This window comes from Centruroides sculpturatus, unplaced genomic scaffold (genome assembly GCF_000671375.1).
Source record: "Centruroides sculpturatus isolate CEXI.00-Female unplaced genomic scaffold, Cexi_2.0 scaffold126, whole genome shotgun sequence".
In the NCBI taxonomy this organism is placed as follows: Eukaryota; Metazoa; Arthropoda; class Arachnida; order Scorpiones; family Buthidae; genus Centruroides; species Centruroides sculpturatus.
In genome coordinates this window covers 611040-636704 of record NW_019384298.1, presented here as the reverse complement: position 1 = coordinate 636704, position 25665 = coordinate 611040, and the positions used below count along the sequence as shown (strand labels likewise).

The 25665-nt window shown below is 28.1% G+C and overlaps 1 protein-coding gene across 2 annotated transcripts in view; it reads right to left on the bottom strand.

Moving 5' to 3' along the window:
* Window positions 1-25665, bottom strand: part of LOC111630396 (anaphase-promoting complex subunit 13-like) — a 45100-nt gene that overhangs the window by 15285 nt on the left and 4150 nt on the right. The window contains exons 2-3 of one of the 2 annotated variants that reach the window (XM_023374521.1): window positions 21896-22152; window positions 15510-15650 (exon numbers count right to left, since the gene is read on the bottom strand). In XM_023374521.1, coding sequence (XP_023230289.1) covers window positions 21917-22152 — 236 coding nt within the window. In that variant the 3' untranslated portion in view covers window positions 15510-15650; window positions 21896-21916. Of the gene's footprint in view, window positions 1-15509; window positions 15651-21895; window positions 22153-25665 lie in introns of those variants that run through there. The other variant, XM_023374596.1, reaches the window with a different exon arrangement.

The following is a 25665-nucleotide window of genomic DNA, read 5'->3' as shown; positions in this document are numbered from 1 at the left end:
AGAATATTATTTAAAATATTTATTTAAAAAAATTTTCTGCTAAATTAAATGGTGCAAATTTGAAGAGGAATACACAATAATTTTAGAAATTTATATAATAAAATAACCTGTAAACATCACAAATAGTCAATTATGTCTTAAGGAAAATTATGTAATAATTCTTTTAATATATAGGCTATATTTAAAATTAAAAGAAATAAAAATAGAGGTTTACCCATTTAAAAATATAAAACAAAGTGTCTTTATATAATTTATTTTCGTTTAATTCTCTTCAACTTTTTTCTTAAATCGGTGTCCAAGTCAATTACGATAAGCTTAGTTTAATGCGTGAATAATGAATAAATTTATATTATCACAATTAAGATAGAAAGAATTAAAAAGTTTTAAAACACAAAAACACTAAATCTTTTGCATTATAATTATTTGCCACTGGCCACAAATAATGTCGACTGAAGGATATCGTTTATGTCAAAAATTATCCGTAAGAACATAAATGTGTCATCTGTACTAAAGTTTAGATCTTTATCAACTCGTATAAAAACACTGTAAGCCTTAAAATTTATCCCAATTAAAAGTAAGATTTGATATCACAAACTGAAGAAATGAACGTAATAATTTAAAAAAAAAAAACTGTATTTTTAGTACAAAAGTAAATTAGTCATCTCGGAGTCTCTAAAAGTTTATACTGATTGAAAAGCATTAGATTAAGCGTATAATCACCCATTCTCAATTTGGAAGCGATTATTGATTATCTGAATCAAAAGCGTGGCTAAAAGCCACGGTTAACCGATTTTTAGGTTTGGAAACCGCGATGAACCGGGTTTTTGTTTCGCAGATAAACACTAATTAACCGAGAACCGGTTTACCAGCAAACCAGTTTATTAGTTAACTAATTTGATGCTAAACGCAATTATCCATGAAAGAACGAAAGAATTAAAGCGGCCTTGTGTTTAAAAAAATTGCAATTTTGAAAAATATCTTCATGAACAAAGAATATTAAATATTTACGATATAATATAGACCTATTTTAACTTCAGACATTAAAAAAAATAACAATAATAATGAATAATATAGAGAGTTTAAAAATAAAATTTTATNATTAAATACCTGTGCAATTGCTGAGAGAATTTTTTATTAACAAACGTTTTCAGCCTACTCCCATAGGCCATCACCAGGTTTTTAAATCTGTTTTTAGAAAATATTCCACGAGTAGAACATTCCATTTAAATTTTAACTTTTGAAGTAGTCTGAATACAAATTTAAATACAGTTCGGACGTGCACAGCAGAGAATAAATTAAGAATTTAAAGTTAAAAGAATTAAATAAATAAATATAAAAAATATAAGATTAACAATAGATAAAAATAAGCTTAAGAAGTATATAAAGTTAGCAAAATACAAATAAAAATGAAATTAAGAAGAATATAAAATATTGATATAACACACCTTTATAAAATTAAATCTATTAATATACTGTATATAGAATAGAATAAACATTATTTATATTCTGTAATAAAAGAAATCCAGCAACGAATTGCATAACTTTCCCGACAACATTTAAAACTGTGTGGCGTAATCTGTTATGATATTTTATTATTAAAAACTTTTTATATTATTAATTATTATAAAATGGCAATAAGCTTAATTTTGAGGATAGGGATGAGTTTTATAAAAAATTGTAAATGATAATAACGAGTAAAATCGTCATTAAGTCCTACTCTACTCCAGATATGATAACCGATCCCCTCTATCTCATCATCCCCTTGATCTTTAACCACCAAAATTTAATAGTATCAATCATCCTGATACATAAACCTCCTTGCAAAATTTCGGATATTTTCGACGAAAAGCACAGCAGTTATTTAACCTTCAAAGTGGGTGAAAAAAAAATCGTGCCCCTTCCCCCATACACACCCAATCATCATCTATATACACAGAAAAAATCGCCAACTTTTTTGCATTTCTTGACATTTCAAAGTCTCCTGAGTCCAAACATGTAAAAAACCAAAACAAAAAAAACAAAACAAAACAAAAACAAGGGGAATCATTTTTTAACCGATTGCCGTATTTTTCTTGTTATATACAAGTATAACTTGTGTTACTCCAAACATACATTTTATTGAGATACAGTGGTTTGAAAGAAGAAATCACTGCAGAAATATGTATCCCCATGCACATTTCTACAGTGGCTTAAATAAAGTAATTGAAAATCTCCCAAACCTATTAACATTCGATTTCCAGTGCAACTGACTTATAATTGTTTGATGTTCTCGCAGCATCGACTATAAGAAAAAGTGTAATTTTTCGAGTTGGATTAGCGTATCTGCATTGCCAACGACAACGATAACATTGATGTAAGCGTTGTAGCTAAACGTCAAAATCGAAAACACACCCTCTGGTCATGATGTGGCTCGTGCGACTTTGGAGAAGCCGGAAATAATGGGTTTTGTATTAAATGACTTTAATTATTATTGAATTCACTGGACCAAGATACACTTTGTATTACATATTATCTGAACTTGTTAACATTGAAAGTCCACGGCAAATCCGCTTCGCACTAACGCAAACTTCGCATAAACCAACGATGCAATAACGAGGTTTGACTGTATTTGTTTTGTTTTTATTATTAATTTTACTGAATTGCATTGAAAGTATTTTATAATAATAAAATTATCATGTATTACTAAAATTTTTTCTTGTAAAAACTATTCAACTCTTTTAATAATATTAATATATTGTAAATAAATAAATACGAGTGTAATATTTAAACTTAATATCTTTTCATTATTATTTAATTTCAAATTAAATATATTATACTGTATATATTAATTTTAAATATTGTTACTGTTTTATTTAAAATCAATAAGATATGGAGAAACTGCGATAGAAATAATTCTGAGATATTCAAAAACAAATTGAAATGATGGGAGATAGAAAACAATTACAGTAGAACCTCGATTATCCGGACCTCTATTATCCGGATTTTCGATTATCCGGATTGTTCAAAATAAACAAAAATTTTACGAATTTGCTGATTTGCACTTGGCGAATTACGACACTGTTTATGTACGTGACGGAATGCATAACTTTTTTTGTTTCAACAACGTCTCACCCAGCACAGTGGTCGTAAACTCTTAAATATATTTTACGTAGTAATAAAAATATAACTTGACATACGTATTTATAAATAATTTATATTCAAATTACATCATTTCTATGACCAAGGGCGGCGTAAGGCATGGACGACGTGGGCCACCGCCTATGCCTCGCGGTCCGAAGGGCCTCGCGCCTCGAAGGTTTATGCATTACTTAAAAGCCGCGAACGCGACGAAAAAATTTTACTCGTCATAAAACGATAAATAGTTTGTCAAATTTTTATTCATAAAAATGCAGTTTCAACTGCTTTTTATTTTATAAAATCCGTCTTCTTGCGCCACCAGAGGGCCTTTTAAACAATAGGTAGTCTGTTAGCGTTGGTCAGTAGTAGTCCAAATTCAATACGAACGTTTGTTTCTTGAAAATTTGATCACGATTTAAATACAGTATTTACTTTTAATATTACCGATATGTCATCGAAAAGAAAACGTGTTGTATTATCATTAAAAGACAAATTAAAGTATTTGTTTCGATTATCCGGATTTTTCCTTATCCGGACTACCTTCATCCCCAATTAGTCCGGATAATCGAGGTTCTACTGTATATAGTGTTTGTTTTAAATGCTTCTTAAGTATTTACAATAATAAGTCTTCTTAAGTCTAACAATAATACAGAAAGCTTTCATAAAGTTATTCTAATTTCGTATGAAGAAGTTGCACTTTAAACTTAATTGTTTACTAAAACAGACATACATTTAAATAAACTTTTATACTGTAATGTGTAGTATATAATAATTTCATAAATTTGTCATTTAAAAAAAAAAACATGATTTAATTTAGTTTTTTGATAGAATGTTTAAAGAAAAAACAAAATTGATAAAATTGATTCAAATTAAACATAGTTTGAATTAGCATACATTCAGATTAGTGAGAGTGCATATAATATTAAATGATTTCAGAGCATTTTATTTATTTTTCTTTTAATGATAATTTTTAATTTTAATTTATTTAAAATATATTAACTCTCAATAATAATAATAATAATTATACAACTAAAAGATATAAAATATTTTCTTATTTTTGAATAATCTTAAAAAAATGAAACATAAATCTTGATTATATTTAATATAAATGCTTCTCTGGGTTTAAAAATTTATGAAAATAAGGATAAAAATTTCAAATAAAATTTGAACCTAATACAGTTTAATCTAATAGGTTCTTGACCCTATTAGACTGCAATAACAATAACTAAGTAACTAACACAAACATAGTTAACAGTAGTCAATTCTGGAGTTGTGCTGTGTGATACTTAATTTACTGAGTTTCCTGTAAGAACTGATTAGTCCAAAACAGCACTTGCCGTGTCAAACACCTTTATTTCATAAACTGCCATTCTTGTATCGGAATCATTTATTTCCTCAAATGTTTGACAAGGTAAGCATGGTTTTAGATTAATTAGTTCTTACAAGAAACGCAATAAAACAGTTAATAAGAAAAGCAAATAAATAGGTAATAAATTTCTGATATTTTAATCTATAAAAATAGTATTACAGACTAAATATAGAGCTAATTGATAATTGTGCTTTATACTACATGTAAAGTCTAATAACACGAAAAGTCGGATAAAAAATGACTTAATCTGATGATAAGCATAATTATAACCGAAACTCAAAGTTAATATTTTAACTTATTGTATATATTCTGGATCATGTTTATTCTAATAACATTAACTGACTAATAAAAATATCTGTGATTTTAATAAGTGGATATTATGTATATAGGCCTATACGTAGTCGAACCTCGTTTATGTTTCTCGCTTGTGTTATATATGTTAAATATTTTTTGCGCTGTACTTTCTCCATTATAAAACACTTCAGTTATAAGTTTTTCATTTATATGATTTCACACTTAATATTTTTCGGTACCCTATAGCACTTTTTTCTCACTTTCGCGTTATTCACTTTGAAATGGAAAAATTTAAAGTGATTATTAAAAAAAATGAAAAAAAAAACGAATTATGTATTCACTTCAGCTTACTTAATCTGACTGCGAAATCGCCAGCGGATGCAAAAAGCAAAAGCGAATAATACATAATACTGTATATGATTGTGATGCCATTACCGACAAATTTTCCCGTTTATCAAATCGCTCCGCCAGTCTAACACGTTGAAAATTTTCGCTTTCCACGTTTTGTAGTGTAAACCAATTTTGCTAAGCGAATAAAATTGGCTTTCCGGTTTCTCATTCGTTTTCACTATCCACTGTCAATGTGAGCTAACCTTTAGAATGACTCTATTCTTTCACGTGACTGGAGTTTAGGCGAAAGGAGACAACTGATGTCACAAACTGTACCAACTGACTTGTCACAAACCTGTATATGACAAGTCCATCGAAAAAACAAGAAGCAAACTTCATTTTTTTAAATATATGACCTAATTTCACAGTTTTACTTTTCCTTTTATATGTTGTAACATTTGAACAAGTGAACAACATAAAATACTAATATATATATATATAGGCTACATGTAGTAACTTACTATACAGAACGTATAATAAATTGAAACTTATTTGTTAAGAATACACGTACAAATTCACAGTTGTACAGTGTTAATTTGTGCCACCGTGTTGCACTTTTGTGACGATTATATTCACTGAAAGTGATTCAAAAGTTTAACTTAAACATTTTCTCAGTTCCCTTGAAAACGACTGTATTTGAATTCGACGAATGTGATTGAGATCCGACTGTATTTGAAAACAAAACACACATTTAAATAAATTGCTATAAATCTGAAATGTTTAGCAAAAATTTAATTATAAAATACAGAAAATGTTATTTATTTTCATTAAGCGTAAATAACTATTCAAAATAATAAAAGTAAAATATTTTAATCTTTTATGCACGATGACCTCTTTCGAAAATTAGTTTTAATTTGTCAACCACTGTTTACACTCATACATAATAATAATAAATTGAAATTATAAGCTGAAAGATATAAAAGAAAATCAATTAAGAATTAATAATATTTGCTTTGTTAAACATAATCAAAATTTTAAACTTTGTGTTTATTTTAAGCTACTAAAATTTAAAGATATATCAATTATTAATATATACTGTATTATTTTGTAGAATATGTTTAAACACAATAACAATGGATTTCTCCACTAGAATCTAGATGACCCCTAGTAATTTTTTGATCTTCCAGATAAATAGATCTTCGGGATACTAATGACCTCTAATATTCAAAGATTTATATCATACAAATTTTCCATTCAGTTTACATTTTTTTAATACTCACAATTTGTATTGACTTCATATTTTTCAAAAATCAAAAAATAATATGACACTTCTTAATCACTTTTAAATCACAAGTTTTTAATACAGTATAAAGAATTTTTCGACAAGAGTTAAATCGCAAATGTTCAACATAACATTGACTACAAACTGTAATTGTGTAATTGTTTTACAGCAATTATATTGTATGTGGTAAATGAAAAATTTAAAAATAATTGATATAATGATGTAAAAAAGCTTGATATAAAAAAGGAAGCTAACAATTTGCAGCAAACTCTAAGAAAATATCAATTTAAATATGCAATTTTGCATATTAGATTGATTGTATTATAAATTGCCAAACGATCAATTTATTATATATACTATTGGGGCTTTAAGTTGTTATTTTGATTGTATTACATATTTGAAAAAATGTGGGATGAATCTAAACTGTTCAGATTCATTATTAATTTTCAATACTGTTCAAGCAGAGTAAAACACTGTACAGGTAACATGAATACAACAATGTAGGCATTTTTCTTTTTATCAAAATAACTGAATGAATATAAAAAAATAAAGACTTTCTGTGTAATATGGTAATCAGGAAAAGTTATACTTAGTTAAAATAAATTAGGAAATATCCTTAAAATATTTTTTAAAAATTTTAATATTAATGTTGATAGATATCAAATATCTACAAGAAGTGTTGAGTTATTTATATTAAATGAATGTAATATTCTTTCAATGTTTTATGATAAAATCTGAAAATTTATTGCTGAAATTTCTAACAAAATGAGTTTGTTTTCCACCAAGATGGAACATTTTGTCATACTGCCAAATCTATAACACAATGACTGTAGAAAAAACAGATTAAGGTTTTTCATGGATAGTAAATTCATCAGATTTAAATCCCATAAAAAATTTATGGAATCTAATAAAGAAATGATATGATGAGTCAGTTCTTAGTAATAAAAGTAAACTTATTGCAACATTTAAGGAAATAACACTAGAGATCACAGGTTATGAATCAAAAGAGATCAGGTTATGGATTATCAATATTATATCCAACCATTACAAAATATAATCAATACTAAAGTTAAAATTACTATTAAGTTATTTGAGCTGTAATTTTCAATAAAATTGTTTATGCTTATTTTGATAATTTGAACCTATACAAAATATTAATTTAATTTTCAGTTTACAATTTTTAGTAATATTTATTATATTCAGTTTTCTGAAAATTTATTGATGAAAACAGCATTCAATATAACATAATTTCATATTATTTCACTTTAGCAATTTCCGAATATTTTAATTTTTTGAATGAGAATTGTATAATATCATTATACAATAATTCTATAGTAAAGACAGATGCAAACAGTATACAATAAAGAAGTGCAGATCTTTGGTTTGGATACAGTAAATTCGATGGCTACATTGTTACACTTTAGAGCAACGTGAGGTTTACTTTTAAAGACCAACGATTTATTGAGCTTGCATAAAACATCAATGCTTTATGGTCTCATTTCTGACTATTATTTGCCTAGTGTATTGGTGTAAAAATATCCCATATTACATTCGTGTAATTTCGTATTTAAAGAGACTGTTGATTGAATTCAAAATGATGATGGACCGTAAAATGAGAGTCGGCCCGAAATGCATGTAATAATGTATGTAATCAACCAAAATAAATATAATTAAATTCTACGTTTTGGATCATTGAATAACCGATAGTGTCTACAGACGTAGGATTGCGGAATTTTCGAGAATTATTTAATATCTACTAAAAAGATCGTATGGAAACTATCGTTTCTACACAAAAAGATCGTATAGATACCATACTGAGTAATACGGAGGATTATAGATTTTAAAATCTATCCAAAATATTGCAAGATTTATGTCCTTAAAACAAAATACATTAGTCACGTAAGAATAGGGTGACCATAAATTGAAAATATGAAAAAATAACCACTGTACCTTTATTTCTCTATTAAAAAAATGTTTTCGATCTTCCCCTAAGATCATCATATATTAATCGAACAAAAAATGGTACATCTAAAGAACACGATGTATTTCAAATTCGAAAACTCCAATCAGATGCGTGTATAAAAATGACGTACTTAAATCATCGAAATGTACCGGTACAATACCATACTCTCCATTCACGAGAAATACATTTTGCTTCTTTATAATTAATATATCCTCGAAATTGTCCGCTTTTAAACTTTTCAGGGCTTCTAATTCTCTGAGTTGTTGGAGAACTAAGAGAATTGGAATACCTAAATTAAAGCGGTTCCTAAAGATGATTTAGCAGAAAATGGAAAACTTGTTTTATAGAGAAATAAAGGTATTGTCTAGGGTTTCTCAAACGGGATTCCGGGATCCCGGTTGTTTTTTTAACCCGGGAAATATCCCGGGAAATTTTTCTTATCCCGGGAAATCCCGCAAATTTCTTAAAAATTCACTTTTTTTCTTATTTTGTGTTAAGGTTGAGGAATTTTGCAAATAGAAAGCATAATTAACTCATTCACTGTCAGAATACATTTGTATTTATTAATTTTAAACCTACCTATTAGTTTTTTTTAAATTTTTGCTCGTTATAGCATGTCACAAATGGTCAATAATCAATATATAGCTTATTTGTGGCAGGACTATAAAAATTCTTTACTTGTCGGAACCTGTAATATCTGGAATAATTGTGCTTACGCTGTCTTGAGTTTTAACCATGCCCAGTAGCTTCAATAAATGCCTGACGCCAGATTGTGCAAATTGGGCAAGGATACAAACGAGTACAAAGTCTGCAAGTATGAAGTTTTTCTTCATAAACCTGATTATTAAAGCCAAATGAATTGCCGAATTATCGAGCTCTAAGCTTGATGCCGCTATTAAAGCAGCCAAGGTAGACAAATCAAGAATACTAGAGAGCGAAAGAAGTACTACAATCTCGAAAACGAACTCGAAAGCTTCCAGGCTACAGGTGAAAAAACACATAATATCTGTCTTCTCTTAAATGCATTAAACACTATTCCAATCACATCAATTGAATCGGAAAGGGCATTCTCGGTGGCAAGACTTTTCATTACTAAAATAAGAATTAGAGTGAGTTATCGGAGTATTGACCATCTTTGCTTTTTAAAATCTTATAAAAGTTTGCAATATTTTGTATTATATTTTATTTAAAAAACGAAAATTACCTTCTAAATTAGAAGTTCATTTTTTTAATTTTTAACTCAATTCAAAACATTTTTTTTGTTGTTGTTGTATGCAGTTTCCAGCAAACTTTAATTAATTTTTTTCTATTTGTGAAAATTTCTACGTTATTTAAAGGTAATTTTTATTATAAGCCTATAGACCTTACACAGCATTATTAATATGATTTTGGAGGTTACAGAACTTTAAAATTACTTTAAAAATGGAAAATAATTATATTATTTGATTTCAAGATATTTTGTATACTTTAAAAATAATTAATTCTATCCCGGGATTTCCCGGGATCCCGGGAAACAGTTCACTTTTATCCCGGGTTCCCGGAACAAGCAAAAGACCAGGAAATGAGAAGACCCTAGTATTGTCGTTATTTATTCATTCGTGAAGTCCAGTTTCGTAAAGGTTTGCTTTTACTACTAAGCCATGCCTGCTACTATCTACAGAAAAATATGAAAATGGAAACTAAAATTTTTAAAAAGATTAACTATTGATTCTATTAAACGGCGATTCTAATAACCGAAAATCGGAAATATATTATCTGTATTGAGAAAAATAAAAATATAATGATACAGAGAACGAATTTAGTTACCAAATGAACAAAATTAACTAATACTAGAATACAGTATCTGCAAAATTTAGATAATGTAAATTAGGCTATGTTAGAAAATTATTTAAATATTCATTTACTTTCGCTGTCTTGAATTCACACTACCAAGTATATCACCACCACTTTCCTCGAAAATGACACAAAAATATCTGCAATTTGTCTAAATTTAAAACATCTTTGTTAGACAGAAAATTAGTATGATCCCAATTATTTTTTACTCTAATTATCCAATAGAAGCATAATGTTAGGCTTAAATAAGTCACTTTTTTCTGTTTTTAAATCATACCGGCACTTTATTATTTAAAAAAAATTTTTGCAACTGAAAAAACTTTTTAAAACCCTTTGGAGATCACAATTCTTAGTTTATATACAAGTGTCATAAAATATTCCAGGCTTAAACAATTTTTATCATTTTTTAAAGACAGAAAAACTAACTACAGAATGATAGATTCACATGTTAATTTTTGAGAAATTAATTCAATACCCTGTAACATGAGTTCAATTCAACTGTATAGTTGCTAATGAACTAATAATTTTAAATAATGCAGCAATGAAAACTTATAATTCCAGTAGTCTTTCTCAGAAAAATTAAATATTACTGTTAAATATGAAATTAATTTAAAAATTTTGAATAGTGGATTTTGAAATTTTTCAAATATAAAATATGTTTTATTAACTTTATTGCATATTTTATATATTATATCTAAGCTTAATTAGTTTCATATTTTTGACAAATTAAAACTTGATATGATATGATATTATAATCATCGAATTTTAATTACTCCATAATAAAACAATGATTCATAAAATTATATGACTAATTGTTTAAACATGTTCTCTAAATTAAAAATAATACATTTCCAAATTTTCTAAGATGCATCCTTTTACCTAATTTTACTTGTCCAAAGTAACAGTGTTTCTTAGAATGTATGGTGTGTTACCCTTGCAGTCTAAGACTATAATTATTGTAAGCAGACAATGTGATGAATTATGAATCAATAATAGCTATTTTCGCTACACTATTAGACACTCTCATTAGGTCAAGTGGACTTTGCATATAACAAGTGTCTAAAATTTAAACTTCTTTTTTAACAATTGAAATACCTTCAAGAAGACATTATGATGCAGCATTAAAATGAGTACTTAGTTATTATATATGCAAAAAAACATAAAAATACTGTAGAAATGCTAAACACTGTTTTATGATATTTATATTGTTTAACTTATTATTACTTAAAAAACTTAATAAAATAGATTATTTAAAAAATTTTCTCTCCTTAAAACAAAATTCTTAAAATTTGATTTCAAAATCATGATACATCCAAGAATCAAGGAACTATAGTATTTCATAACTTTTTTTCAATCTAATAGACAGTTTGGCATGAAAAGTTGGCTGTATAGAATTTTAATTGTGATATATAAAATTTGAATGCATGTAATTTTATATTAGAAAAAGATTTGAAACATGCCATTACAATTTATTCAAAACAAATTACTTAAAGATTTTCAAGTTATATCTCATTGTCATGTCAATAATTGATGATAATTTTTTATGTACAGAAGTTATATTTTTACATTTAAATCATAAAGAAGTTACCATAAAACAGATAATTGTATAAATTGAAATGATACAAGATATAAATAAATTGAAAATAAAACTTTTGTAAACCAGCAATAAAATTTTAACGAATAAACATTTTTAACCATCTTAAGTGACCAACTTCAGACTATAGAACAGTGATGGCAAGTCTGTTTCACATGTGAAATTTCAAGGTATCCACATTGAATGTTCAGAAAGTATTAGGTTTTTATAAATTATAAAAAAAAAACATTTGATAATTCAAAATTTTGCATATGTTGTGTGAAAGCTGAGTCCTAAATCTATCTTGGAAAGTCTTAAAGGCCACTAATTGTGAATCTCAGCCAGAAAAATTATTGTAATTAATTAGTAATTTCCCATCAAATGAAATATTTGTTTCCATTATAATCACATTATTATTTTCTTCTAACTTATAGAGTTTATTGTTGTTGAGTATGATATAAATTGAAAAGTTAATTTAAATAAAGTAAAATTTGTATGTATGTTTTTGTTATTTTATAATTTTTAGTAATTATAAAATAAATACTCAAATTCAATATTTGACCTTCAGTTTGGTGTTAATTTCAAATTCAATTTTGATCTGCTTTTGAAAGAAATCTTTTATTGACGATGCCATCACTGCTTTAAAACATAAATTATTTAAATGTTTAGAATATAAATTATATTGGCTTTTTATATTTTAAATAATACATTTGAAATGGCCTTCTTTGAATGACTGGAAGAAGGCCATTTAAAATAGTTTAAAATGTTTGTTTGTTAAAAGAAAAATTATTGCTAGATTAAATGGAATTTTTGTTTTGAATTGTCTAAATTGATACATATTGTACTCTATAATCAAAAATTAATAATAATAAACTGTATAAAATAACTTTTAGTTATTCTTTTGAATTTTAAAAGAATACTTCTTTAAAGTATTCTTTCAAAATTCAGGAAGGAATAAATTGTTCTTGTTTGTACCATGTTGCTTTTGTACAAGCCCAAAGGTCATTATTAGAAGCTGCTGTGACTGAGCATCAGCTTGAAGTGTACATCAGTTTGTTGTATCAAACAAAGTGAGTTGATGAGTGTTAGACAACTATAACTTAACTAAAAATACTATGACAGGTCAATCATTGTCTGGGTACTCTTGGCATCACTGCAATTTATGAGACCAATGGTATAACATCAAGGGAATCACAATCAGATATAAGTAATACTGTCAAACAGAACTTGTCAAAATTTACTTATGTGTAATACTCCTTGCTTAACACTTGAGACTCTGAGGTATGTTAATGCCATATAGTACAAGTTCTAGTCTTTTTGTTCATTTGTATGTTTTTGCTCCACTCTCTTCATGTTTAAGCATATAACCTACTTTTCTCACTGATACCACATCCACAGCATTACAGTTGCATTTCTTTAAACACTGATGGCAATATCACAAAGATAAACCACCATCTTAACATCCAACAATTATGTCTCAAAATCCAACAGTTGTATATTCTTTATTTTGTAAACAATTAATACTACTGTGATCAAAATGTATTGGGAATTATTCATTTAAATGTGTTTATGAAAGAGGCACTGTCATAATTTTTTCATCATCTGGTATGACTTTCATTGGCATCTAACAGTAATCGTAGAATCGTAGTTCATTGTCTGTTTTTGTTTGCAAATGCACTTGTTTTGCATCTAAAGATCTTTTGCACCTGTGATTTTTCAAAATGCTGAGTATAATTGCACAAAGAACATGCATTAAATTTTGTTTTCATAACAGAATTACTACTACAAAAATGTTGAAAATGTTGCAAAAAGTCTTTGATGATGATAGTATATCAAAAACAATATAGTAAAAGATGTTCAAGAAAGGCAGAGAACATGTTGAAGATAAACCAGGTCTGGCTGACCATCCATTTCAACTGATGAACATATCACTCAAGGCAGAGATTTGTTTAACAATTAGGGACATTATTGTACATGTTCTAGTATCATTTGTATCTTGTCAAGCAATTTTAAAAGATCATTTGGACTTGTAGCATGTTGTTTCTCAAGTCATCCCAAAAACATTGAATTTTTCCAAAAGCTGAGAAAATGCTTTCTCAAGGCAAAGAAAACTGAGAAAATGCTTTCTCAAGGCAACTTGTTCTTAAAATACATCATTATGGATGAGAAACATGGATCTACACTTTTGACACAGAAACAGCTCAACAATCAAGTGAATGGAACTCGAGAAATGAAGCAAGACTGAAAAGATCAAGTCAAAGTCAGTCAAAAATCAAAGTCATATTGACCATTTTCTTTGATTGTCATAGTTTTGTGCACTATAAATTCCTTCCGACTGACCAAACTGTCAACAAAGAATATTATTTGAGTGTTTTGCATTGTTTGCAAGAAGAAATTCATAGAAACCTGATTTGTGGTGAGAAAACTCTTGGATTTTTCTCCACAATAAGTACTTGCTCACAATGCTCTTGTTGTTCATGAATTTTTGGCCAAAAATTCAACAAATATGTTCCACAACCTCCATATTCACTTACATGGCACATGCTACTTTTCCTGTTTCCTTGACTAAAATTTCTGCTTCATTTCAATTGACTTGAAACTGTGAAGTTTCAAGTCAATTGAAGTCATAAAAGAAAATTTGCTGTGAGTTCTGAAAAAGTTTCATGAAAATGATTGTAAAGCATATTTCAAGGTTTGCAAAAAACATTAACATAAGTGCATTGCAGTGGGAGGAGATTACTTTGAAGGGAACAAAATAAATTTTGATGAATAAATTTAAATCTTACATTTTATTGAACTATTCCCAATACCAAATTACATTTTATGGATATATTAATACCATGGTATCACCATGGTATTAATACCATGGTATCACCATGGTATTAATATATCCATAAAAAAACTTAAAATAAATTTTCAAATAATTTATTTACTTCAAGTCCATTTAAATTTTTTCCCTAAGCTGATGATATCTCTTAATGTCCCAGCTCCCATTGACCATAAGCTTTCTATTGGTCAGAAATTTCTCTAAAATTGAAATTGAGGTGAGGGCTGGAGAGAAAGGCTCAGAGCAGATAGCACTAGGACCTCAGATACTTGTGAGCCAACGGTCAACGAAGGAAAGGGAGAGAGATTATACTTCTCTAGGAAAGACATTCAAGTATGGGTGAGGTACTGAGATCAGATGAAGTGTGTAGACCAGATCAATTCACAGTCTAGGAATTCTCAAAAAAAAATCTGATCCCTAAGAGTTGTCCAAAATTGTTTCAGATCATTCTGGATTATTAGTTGATCAATCACTACATAATGAGATATGTTATACATTTCCTGTAAATAAATTGTACACACAGAACTAACTTGAATGTAGAGGAATATTTCACATTAATGAGAATTTTAATATTTTAAACTGTGCTTAATCAACTAATCAGTTTGAGGAGACAGAAGTTAAAGAGGAAACTGACTATCAGTTTCAATAAGCTCCTCATGTTTACATTGTATATTATTCCAAATATTTATTTTTGGATCAATAAATTTCTTGATAAAATTCTTAAAATGAAAATTGTTATGAATTTTTTAAAATAATAAACCAGATAATCTATTCCTGCCTTTCTGTCTAAAGTTGGCACTCTATACATAGTTAATGTTTATGAATAAAAAATAATTAAAGAAGAAAACATGTATATATAAAAAAAATATTAAATGAAACACTAAATAAATAAATACATTAATCAACAGAAAACTTTTTAAAATTCTATTTATTAAATGTTAAATTGATAAAAATACAAAAATAAACAATTTTAATTACATACATATTTTCATCATAATCATATTCTCATGCTTGAAAAAAATTTTTAAAAGTTCTTCATAAATCAAAAAGTCCCAAAGATACCTGTTAAAAATTAATTATAAAATAAAATTAATATTAAAATTAATATTAATGGTAATTTTGCTTAAATTAAAACAAAATGACCATTAATTAAAATAAAAAATTAAAAAACTAATGTAAGTAATAAAAATCATAGAGCAGTACTTATAAAATAAGTCAAAACATAATTTCTAACTAACATTATTTAAATAAATGAATTCATTTCCAGAAAATAATATTCAAAGAAAGAGGACAGCTACATTTAAATTATGCTTAATAATTATAATTAAATAATACTTAGATAATCAGATATAAGTGTAATAAAAAGATTAATCAATAAAGTAAACGATTAAAAATATGCAATATTAAAATCAGTTTAAAAACTATAGATTAAAACAACATTATTAAGTTTCAACATAATTTTACTTTTTAAGAATTCAGAAGAAAATTAAAATCATTGCTGTTCTCTGTAAAATCCGTAAAGTGATGTTATATGTATACTGTATTTCAATGTATTGGTGTGTTTATTTGATAACACTAGAGATTATCTTAGTGTGGGGCCTCTTAAACATTCATAAACATCGGATCCAATTGGCCAGTTCTGGTTCTAAGCAATAATTACTAAAACATATTATACTGTTCCTCTATTTTGGCATATTTGTCCAATAAGGAAAATCCTAGTCCTTCAATTTAACCCTCAGTAATGGTTCTTAGGAAGCAGTCATGTCATAAGAATAATATTTGCTCTTTTATTATTGATAGTAATGTTCTTTATCCATCAATTTTTACTAGAATTTTTTCTATTATGTCAAGAAGGGATGATGTAATTGTATCTTTCTTTTCTCTATAATACTTACAAGTTTGAGAATTTCAATATAGCACTTCTAACATTCAAAGGTTTTCAATGACAATGATGTTATGATGGCAAATTAAATGAATAAAACTGAAACATCATCATCATCATTGAAAATGTTTGATACGAATGCTGTACTGAAATTCTCGAACTTAATTTTAGAGAAAAGAAAGAAGGAATGTTTTTCATTTAATTGATTTCTTTTCTATCCAATCATTCATTAACTTTTTCCATACAGCCAATTTCAAAAGTTTCCAAGGTTCTTTTTTCAGTGGCATTAATTAAAAATTATCAAAATTCTTAGTAATTGATTGCTTTCTGTTCTCTAAATTGATTGTATGTTCCTTGACAATTCAAGTTAGAAACAATAGAGTAATAAAAAATGCTGATTCTGAATAGATTTGTATTTTACCTCTCTGCATTATATAAAGAATCTTTGATAGCTTTTTTGTGTTAAACAGCTTGTGTAACATCTTTCAGCAAAATGTTCAATGTAACTAACAGAATTGAACAGTTTTGCAGATACAACTTGTTGAGATAAAACGAGAGGACCTCTCACTTTAGACTAGCACATCATCTGCAAATGGGTGTTGGACAGTAGATACAACTGTCTGAAAAGTTCATGGAAATCTAATAATTAGGATCACTTTGGATAGAATAAATATTAAAATTTGAGTCTAGGAAGTTGAAATGAACATAAATCAGTGTCTGGAAAACATGAAAACTTAAACTTGGAGAAAATTTGAGTTAAGAAATTCAAAAACTACAGAACAATTTACGGTGTCTTGTAGATTTACTCAAATTATTGTACTGCAGATTCATTCAAATAATTTTTGAAATCTGAATGCTTGTAACAAAATATATCTTCTATTTTTAAATGCATTATACATACCATTTTCTATTTAATTTTGTCAGTTTTTGTGTTGTGGTTCTGATAAGATGATGAATATATCTGAATATCTGAAAAAATTTTTCATCTAAATAAATCTGTGAGATTCTTAAATTGTTTAGCATTTTTGGTTGTTAGTTTCTGTGAAAAATTAGTCAAATATTACAAGGATTATGCCACATCAATAATTGATGATTCATATTAAAGTTTCTTGAGTTCCAATTTCCAAATTTATTTATATTCTTTCTAATATTACAAAAATTAATATTTTTTTATTATTATAGCTGCCTTTTCTTATTATAATCTTTGAATGCTAGTTCTTCTAATTGTAAAGCTATTAATTTATTACTGTATATGTCTTCTATTGATAATTTATTACTTCATCAATTTATATCTTTCCACAGATTAAACCCAGTTAATAATCAAAATAATAATCTTTGATATCAGATTGTAACTTTATAAAATATTTTAATTCAGGTACAAAATTGACAATTAACATACGTGAATTTTTTAAAAAATTAACTTCTGCTAATTATAAGCTATATTGTAATCTGTCTGAAAACAGATTATAAGTGATTCTGAAATGTTATACCATCACACATTAGTGCACAGCAAGAGACAGGTAAGTATGCCGAGAATATTATAAAAGTATAGTTTAAAAATGAAAAGAAACCACCTGTATAAAGATGTGTTACATCCATAATCAACTGAAAGCTAGACTAGGCCATTAGGATAATAGTTATTCATAATACGAAGGGTATTTTTAAAATAAGGTCTGTTTTTTTAATAAGAAGAAAAATACTGTAAATATCACTAAAATATATTTTTTTCTATATTCAACTACTTTTATCTACTTTTCTACATAATTTCCATTTTTGTTCAAACGTTTGTCATACTGTTCAACAATTTTTTAATTCCGCCTTCAAAGAAATCTGTCACTTGTGAAGAAACCCAATCCATGACTGCAGTTTTCACTTCTTCATTGTCATTGACTGCTGACCACCAAGGAACTCCTTTAAGTACTGAAACAAGTGAAAATCACTGGGTGCAAGGTCTTGACTGTAAGGTGGATGATCCAGTTGTTCCTATCCAAAAGAACTGATCAGACCTTGTGTTTGTGCAGAAACGTGTAGCCTTGCATTGTCATGGAGCAACATCACACTAAAAGACAGTAAGCCATACCACTTATTTTGTATGGCACACCGGAGTTTTCTGAAGATCACACAATATGTATCAGAATTGATTGTTGTGCCTCTCAGCATAAAATCCACTAACAAAATCCCTTTCCTGTTCCAAAAGGCAGTTGCCATAATCTTTTGTGCCGAAATTGTCTGTTTGGCTTCCACTTTGGTTGGCGACGATGTGTGTTGCCATTCCATTGACTGTTGCTTGGACTCAGGAGTCATGTGAGACACCCAAGTCTCATCTCCTGTAATGATGTGGTCCAACAATTCATTTCCTTCCCGATTATTTCGAGTCAAAAACGATAAAGCACTGTCCAATCTTTTGTTTTGTGATCGTTAGAAAGCAGTCTTGGAACCCACTGAAAACACAATTTTCAATAATTCAGTTTCTCCGAAACAATGGCATACAAAACTGATCTTGAAACCTGTGGAAATTCAATTGAAAACATTGAAATCGTGAATCGTCAGTCCTCCCAAATTTTGTTCTCCACATCATAAACCAAATCTTCAGAAATCAGAGACGGATGGCCAGGGTATGGCTCATCACGCACATTAACCCACTGTCCTTGAACATTCTCATCCACTTTCGGACTTTACTGTCACTCATAGCATTATCATCGTAAACTTCATAAATCTGATGGTGAATTTCTGCTGCTGCTAAATTTCTTGCACTCAAGAATCAAATAATGGGTTGTATCTCACAGTCAGAGGGTGACTCAATTTTCTTAAACATTATAAACTTCTACAGCTCAGCACACAGACAGACAATACAGCTGCAAATTGTGTCTAAACACACACATAGCATGCTGGGAACAGATGTGCATGTGCTTTGCCGCATCATTCTCACTCTCATTCACAAATGGACCTTATTTAAAAAATAGCCCTCGTATATCTATATATATAAAATTACTTGTCCTGACTGACTGACCAATTCATCACCAGAGCAAACTGCTGAACCTAAAGAGGTGAAATTTGGTACACAGTTAGGGTANAAATAAACAAAAATATTTTGTAAGTAAATAGTTTTTATTTTCTTAAATCAATTTTGATGACTGCAATGTATTTTACATTTTAATTCCGAAATAATTTACAAAAGAGAAGAAATAACTTTAAAAATCGACAGTTGAGAAGTTCGAACTTAAGTTTAATTCTTCGATTTTGATAATGGTCATAAAGAAATTTTAATTTAAACTTACAAAGTATTACACTTAATCATCATTTCATTATTATTATATTTTTAATACATCCAGATTAAAACTGAGTTATTATCGATTATATAACTTATATTACGTTTCAATTATTTAAGATTTTACGCATACCCCTATTTGATTATGTTAAATATAGATTTTACTTTTTATTTTATAATACGATTTCTGATTATTATTTTATTTTCTTAGAAAACGGTGACAGCTTTCTGTGAACATATTTATTATCGGAAGTGTTTGATGATCGTTGCTTTTTTTCTCATTTTTAGTGCTCATTGCTCTTACTGTCCACAAGGCAACCTGTGGATACTAAGGTTTTGTCCATACCTTTTTTTTTCCGTCGTCGATTCGGCCAGGCCAATAATAATGGAGGCAGACGAGTAGTAAGGGACAGGTATATGGGGAACATATCGCCCACAAAAAATTTCTATATAGTTGCTCCACTGGTTTCGATCCCGAGTCCCCTAGACCTAGAGTGCCTTAACCTCCTCCACATTTACTGTATCGACTATCCGAATACAAAAATTTCGGATAGTCGATACAGTAAATGTAATGATAACGAGAAACTTTGATCCTTATTTGATAGTTTCTAAGACAATCTTAATCATACGAATAATTTTCTATAATTCATTTGTGGTTAAAGGGTAAGAAATTATCTTAGACCTATCAAAATAATCAAATTTTCTTGGCAACTAACGAAACTCATTCAGCAAATAATAGACTACAGAACTGCACCTTAAGTTGCTGAGAAAAAATTTATTTAAACGTAACTAACGTTTTCTACCTATTCGATAGGTATTCGATAGGCCATTCTCCTTATATACTCTATTTTTAGAACACCGTTATTTTTTNAGTTTTATACGACGAATTCTATTGACTGAATTCGTAATTATCGGATAGTCTGAAACCATACGCTGTCACTTAATTAATATCGGGATATCTAAGTTAAGTCTACCAATTTTGTAAATATTCGGACTAATCCTAAATGCGTTCGGAAACACGAATGTTTCTGTACACAATGGAAACAGGAAGTTTACGTTAAACACTTTTAAAACATGAATGAGCAGACCAGATTAGCATCTTATATGCTTATATGAACATGGAAGTTCTATTGCCGTTATATACCGAAACTTCGTCAACTGTTTTCTATGCCGAAAACAGATGAAACTAGGCTTCCTGATTCAGACGATTAGCCAATTCTCCTTCTCAAACTAGACCTACTATAAAAATTATTGCTGTTTTGGCTTATTTTTAAGAATCATATCGTTTACCCATTATAATTTAGAATATAAAAATTTCATTCATGTCTTAAGGTTTTTGTTAAAACATTATGATAAAAACATTGTTTATATTCACTTTATGAACTAGATTAATTAATTTTAACCATATTATCATTGAAGATGATATTAATACAGTCAAGTTGTACTTTTAAAATAGATGGCATTTCAAGGAATCACAAAATTTGAAAATGTTTTAAAAATTATCAAAAGTTACTTAAACTAATAAACTAAAGATGACTTTTGAGATTTGAAACTTTTTAATAACGATACATAACTATAGTGCACAAACTATGCCCCCAGGTCAAATCTGGCCTGCAAACACATTTGATACATCATTTAAAAACAATAGAAATTGGCCTAACTTTTAGTATACATTATATGGAATATATAAAATATTTGTAGCCCTCCTACTTTTGACTTATGCATAATTTGTCCTGCAAATCAAAACATTTAGACACTACCGATACATAAGATGTAATATTTAAATTAATGAATTCATTGAATAAATGTTTTGTTCTATAATATAACAAATAACGTACAATATTTAAAATGTTTTTATGTTTGTTAAACATGAACTTATTTGAAGGAATTATGTTAGTTTGCATTATTTGTATTAGATTTTTTTAAGTTTTAGGAATTTTAAGTGATGCTTTATAATATTTTATTTTGAAAACTTATGACTAAAACAATACATAATCAAGAATGATTATGTTAAAGAAAAGTATTTATAATATCACAATTCAACTCATAATTTAATACAATTTACTTACTGTTTGCAAAGTAGTAAATAAATTAATTCACAAACAATGGTTAGGCTGTAATTGTTTAACTTGATTAAAAACATAAACATTAACTTACCAATTTATTAAGTTTTTACATTCAATTACTTGTAGTTGTAGAGGATTGATCATGAATTCTATGTAAAGCTAAATCTGTCCATTTTTGCTCTTGTTCTTTAAGAGTTTCTTGAGGGTTTCCATTATCAGGTTCAGGATCAGGAAGTTCTAATGCTGGTACGGCAATATCCTCATCTGGAAGTTTGTCTTCTCTCCACTTGCTGTCAACAATATCAATTAAATGTCCTTGCCGCTGAACATCACTATCCATTATTAAATCTAAAATATACATGAATATTTAAAACTTCATAATAATAATTTAAAGCAATTAAATAGTCCGATTAATATAAATTGTTTAATTTATCTCTGGTTTTTAACCAATAGTTTAATTCAATTACAAAGTGAGGTTGAAAGATAATTTTAAGTCAATTTTATCTAAGTATTGCATCATACCATCGAGTACATGTGATTAGTCTGTCGTCTCATAAAACGAAAGTATTTAACCGCGATGTAACATCATGTAAATGAATAAACTAAACACGTGAATATAACAACCATTAAGAGGTAAGTTTATGTACATAATTTTATTAAATTAATGCTAAATATTATGCATTTTTAACGAAATAAGTTCACATAAAATCAGTTCTTAGATCAGTGTTTAGGAAACTTTTAACCACGTGGTAAAAATTTTAAACTGACGAGAAATTAAATTATAAGATGAATTTTTACGGATTAAAAATAAAATTTCTATATTTCATAGGAATATTTTATATAAATGCATATTTAAAATAATATACAGTATTTTATATATTCTAGTTATATTCTACACATACATTTATAGCTGCTTTTATCAACATATAAAATTGTTGAATATTATCAATTGACTGATATCTGAACAATTTGAAAGCATAAAATGAATATTTTTATTTTTTCCAGTTTAAAGTTGATTATTTTTATCGAATCCAAGTGAATAATATAATTTGCGAATTTTACTTCATTATTATTTCCAGATTCATTACGGTAGATACTGGTTATATTTNTAATCTACTGCTTGATTAACAATCCTTTACTTAATATTAACTTTCAATTAATATTAAACTACTCTATCATTTATTAATATAAGTGATTACATTTGTAATAGATATAATAAAAACTTAATGTTTATCTTATTGCATTATTTTCACAATAAATAAATTATCCACATTTGTAATTATTTTTCTAATTGTTTCATAAATACGACTACATATACAGAAAGATAATCTTTATGAATCACCTATGAAGTTTCATAGTTGATTAGTTTAAATACGTAGAAAACTATATGAAATGACAATTAACTTAATCATGTTTTTAGAATTATACTGCATTTTTAATTTAGTACTGTGGTTTATGATAAGTACAGTTTTCAGAAAAGAACAAAGAGAATGTCAAATTTAAGTTTAACAGGATTTATAATTTCCGAAAGTTTAAAATAATGCTGTGTAGCAATCAAAATAATATCTATTAGCCATTTTCAGTATTTTAAAACAACTTCATTTACAGTTTTCGTTATATAATAAATGATGGATAAATTACAAATACATAGAAAAATTTAAATAATTTTAATGCTTAGTTTCTTATCTGTTTATTGGTTTATTTTTTGCTTGTAAACATATTGAATTGATGTTATATTTAAATATGTGTCCTAGGAAAACATGCTGCAAATTTTGTTTAATATAACATTTAGTAGATGCATAATGCAAACACTTTTATAGTAAGATACAAAGTATTTCAAAGTATAGTATTTTAAATTTAAAACTCGATTTATTATAGGTTCTTTGTTTAATCAATATAATGTCATGGATAAAAAGTATTCAAATCTATTATCTTTTTAAGAAATATTCAGTGATATTGATTTCATGTAAAAAATGATAAATTAATATATTTCAATGCTACAATTTTGGTATATACTTGCTGAATGTATTAACTACATTCTTTTGATTATAGGGCTTTTGTTTCTAAAAGAATGGATATAATTCTAAAAATTTTAGGATATACACCCTCAAAATCACCAACTATATATTAAAAACTCCCGAGATTTAAAAATAAAACATAAACTCGTGTAACTTTTTGTCTGTTATTGCTATTTTATCATTTATAATATTCAATCATTTTTAAAATGTTAAAATTTATTAAATTACTGTATTAAAAGGATAAATCTTACGTAGATTTATACACTAATCCTTACATTTAAATTATAAATAACACATGGATCGACGAGTAGCGCCACCTCAAGGTGAAACACAGAAACCTATCAAGTTATTTGTTTTAGAAATGATATAATCTGTTATTTATATATTAAATAAACTGCTAAAATATTTTAAAATATTTTAAACTATTAGTATCAATTTTCTGAGCCGAAGAAGTGCTATTTTAAAGTAATATTTTGGACCATCCATCTACAGAAAATCAAACTTTCTGTCATGTATCCTTATCCACAAGGTCTATAAACATGTTTATAGACCTTATAAATTATGCAGGAACCATACCTGTACATGTGAGCCTTCGCTTGATATAGCTTCCGGAAATCAGCGTACAGTACTTCCGGGCTGCGATCGCAGTCACGCCGAGTTTAATTATTCAGCCCACTTGACTATGACGGCGTTTTGAATAGCCCACTTGGTTCTTCATGGAGTACTTGATGTTATATACTTAGGGGTGTGAGGCTTTGCCCCATGTGGACACTGAGGCGCGAGCGATAGCCAACACTAAGCGTACGACTATATGTGGAGCGTCGCTCGTCTTGAACGACGCGTAACCTGAAAAATAGGCAGAGTACTGGTTCAAGGTAAAAATTGTTCTCAATCAATAAAAGTTAATGAATTTATTATGTTATAGGCACCGGTTGCCATGCCTATAATTTACTTGCAAACATGACGCGCGCAAGCAAGATGGCGACCGAAACAACCGCCATTGGAGTTTCACATTTGGAAGACAATATCTAGCAAAGGATCGAGTGTCGGATTTTTCTTTATTTTTTACCGATAAATATCGTTAGAATGTCTTACCATGACGGTCTGTCTATTAAACATGCATAGGCTTAGCGAAGAGCGTGGCGTGACTCACGATCGCGCCCGGAAGTAGGCCTACGCTGATTTCAGTGGCTATATCTCGTGAACGGTCACATGTAAAGGATGGTTTCTTCGACTTTTTTGCCTCTATAGACATGGTTTATAGCTCTGTTAAGGTCCCAACAGCATCATTCTCATTCAGTGTCCATCTACAATCTTACCAAATTATATATGTATACAATCGATTACCACTTATTGTGACGCTCTCAATACATTCACTCTCAATGACGTTCGCGTAACGCTAACTTTCCGTTAGCGTTACGCGAAAGAAAAGAGTAACGAGTATTGTACAGTACATGTGGCTTGGATTTTCTAGCACACCGTGTTCAATAAATTATTTTAATTGTTATAGTTACGTCTTCTAGCATAATTTACTTAAAAGCAATAGGTTACGGTGTCAATTTAAATAGTTTTACTAAAAGACATCCAAACATTTTGAACCGATTAGCCAATCTATATACAGTAGATCCCCCTATAAAACCGTTTCCTATAGTTATGATTCCTATAAAAATTGTGGCAGTATCCGTAAACAACGGTAAAAATAACTCCTATAATACGTAGAACGTCATTGGGCAGCCGAACTACTTTCCCGCCGTCCGTAGCGCCACGCTACGGACGTTTAGGCGGATAAATTGAGTGTTTAGTATCGTCTGTTAATATATTTATATATAAATTAGGTACTGTA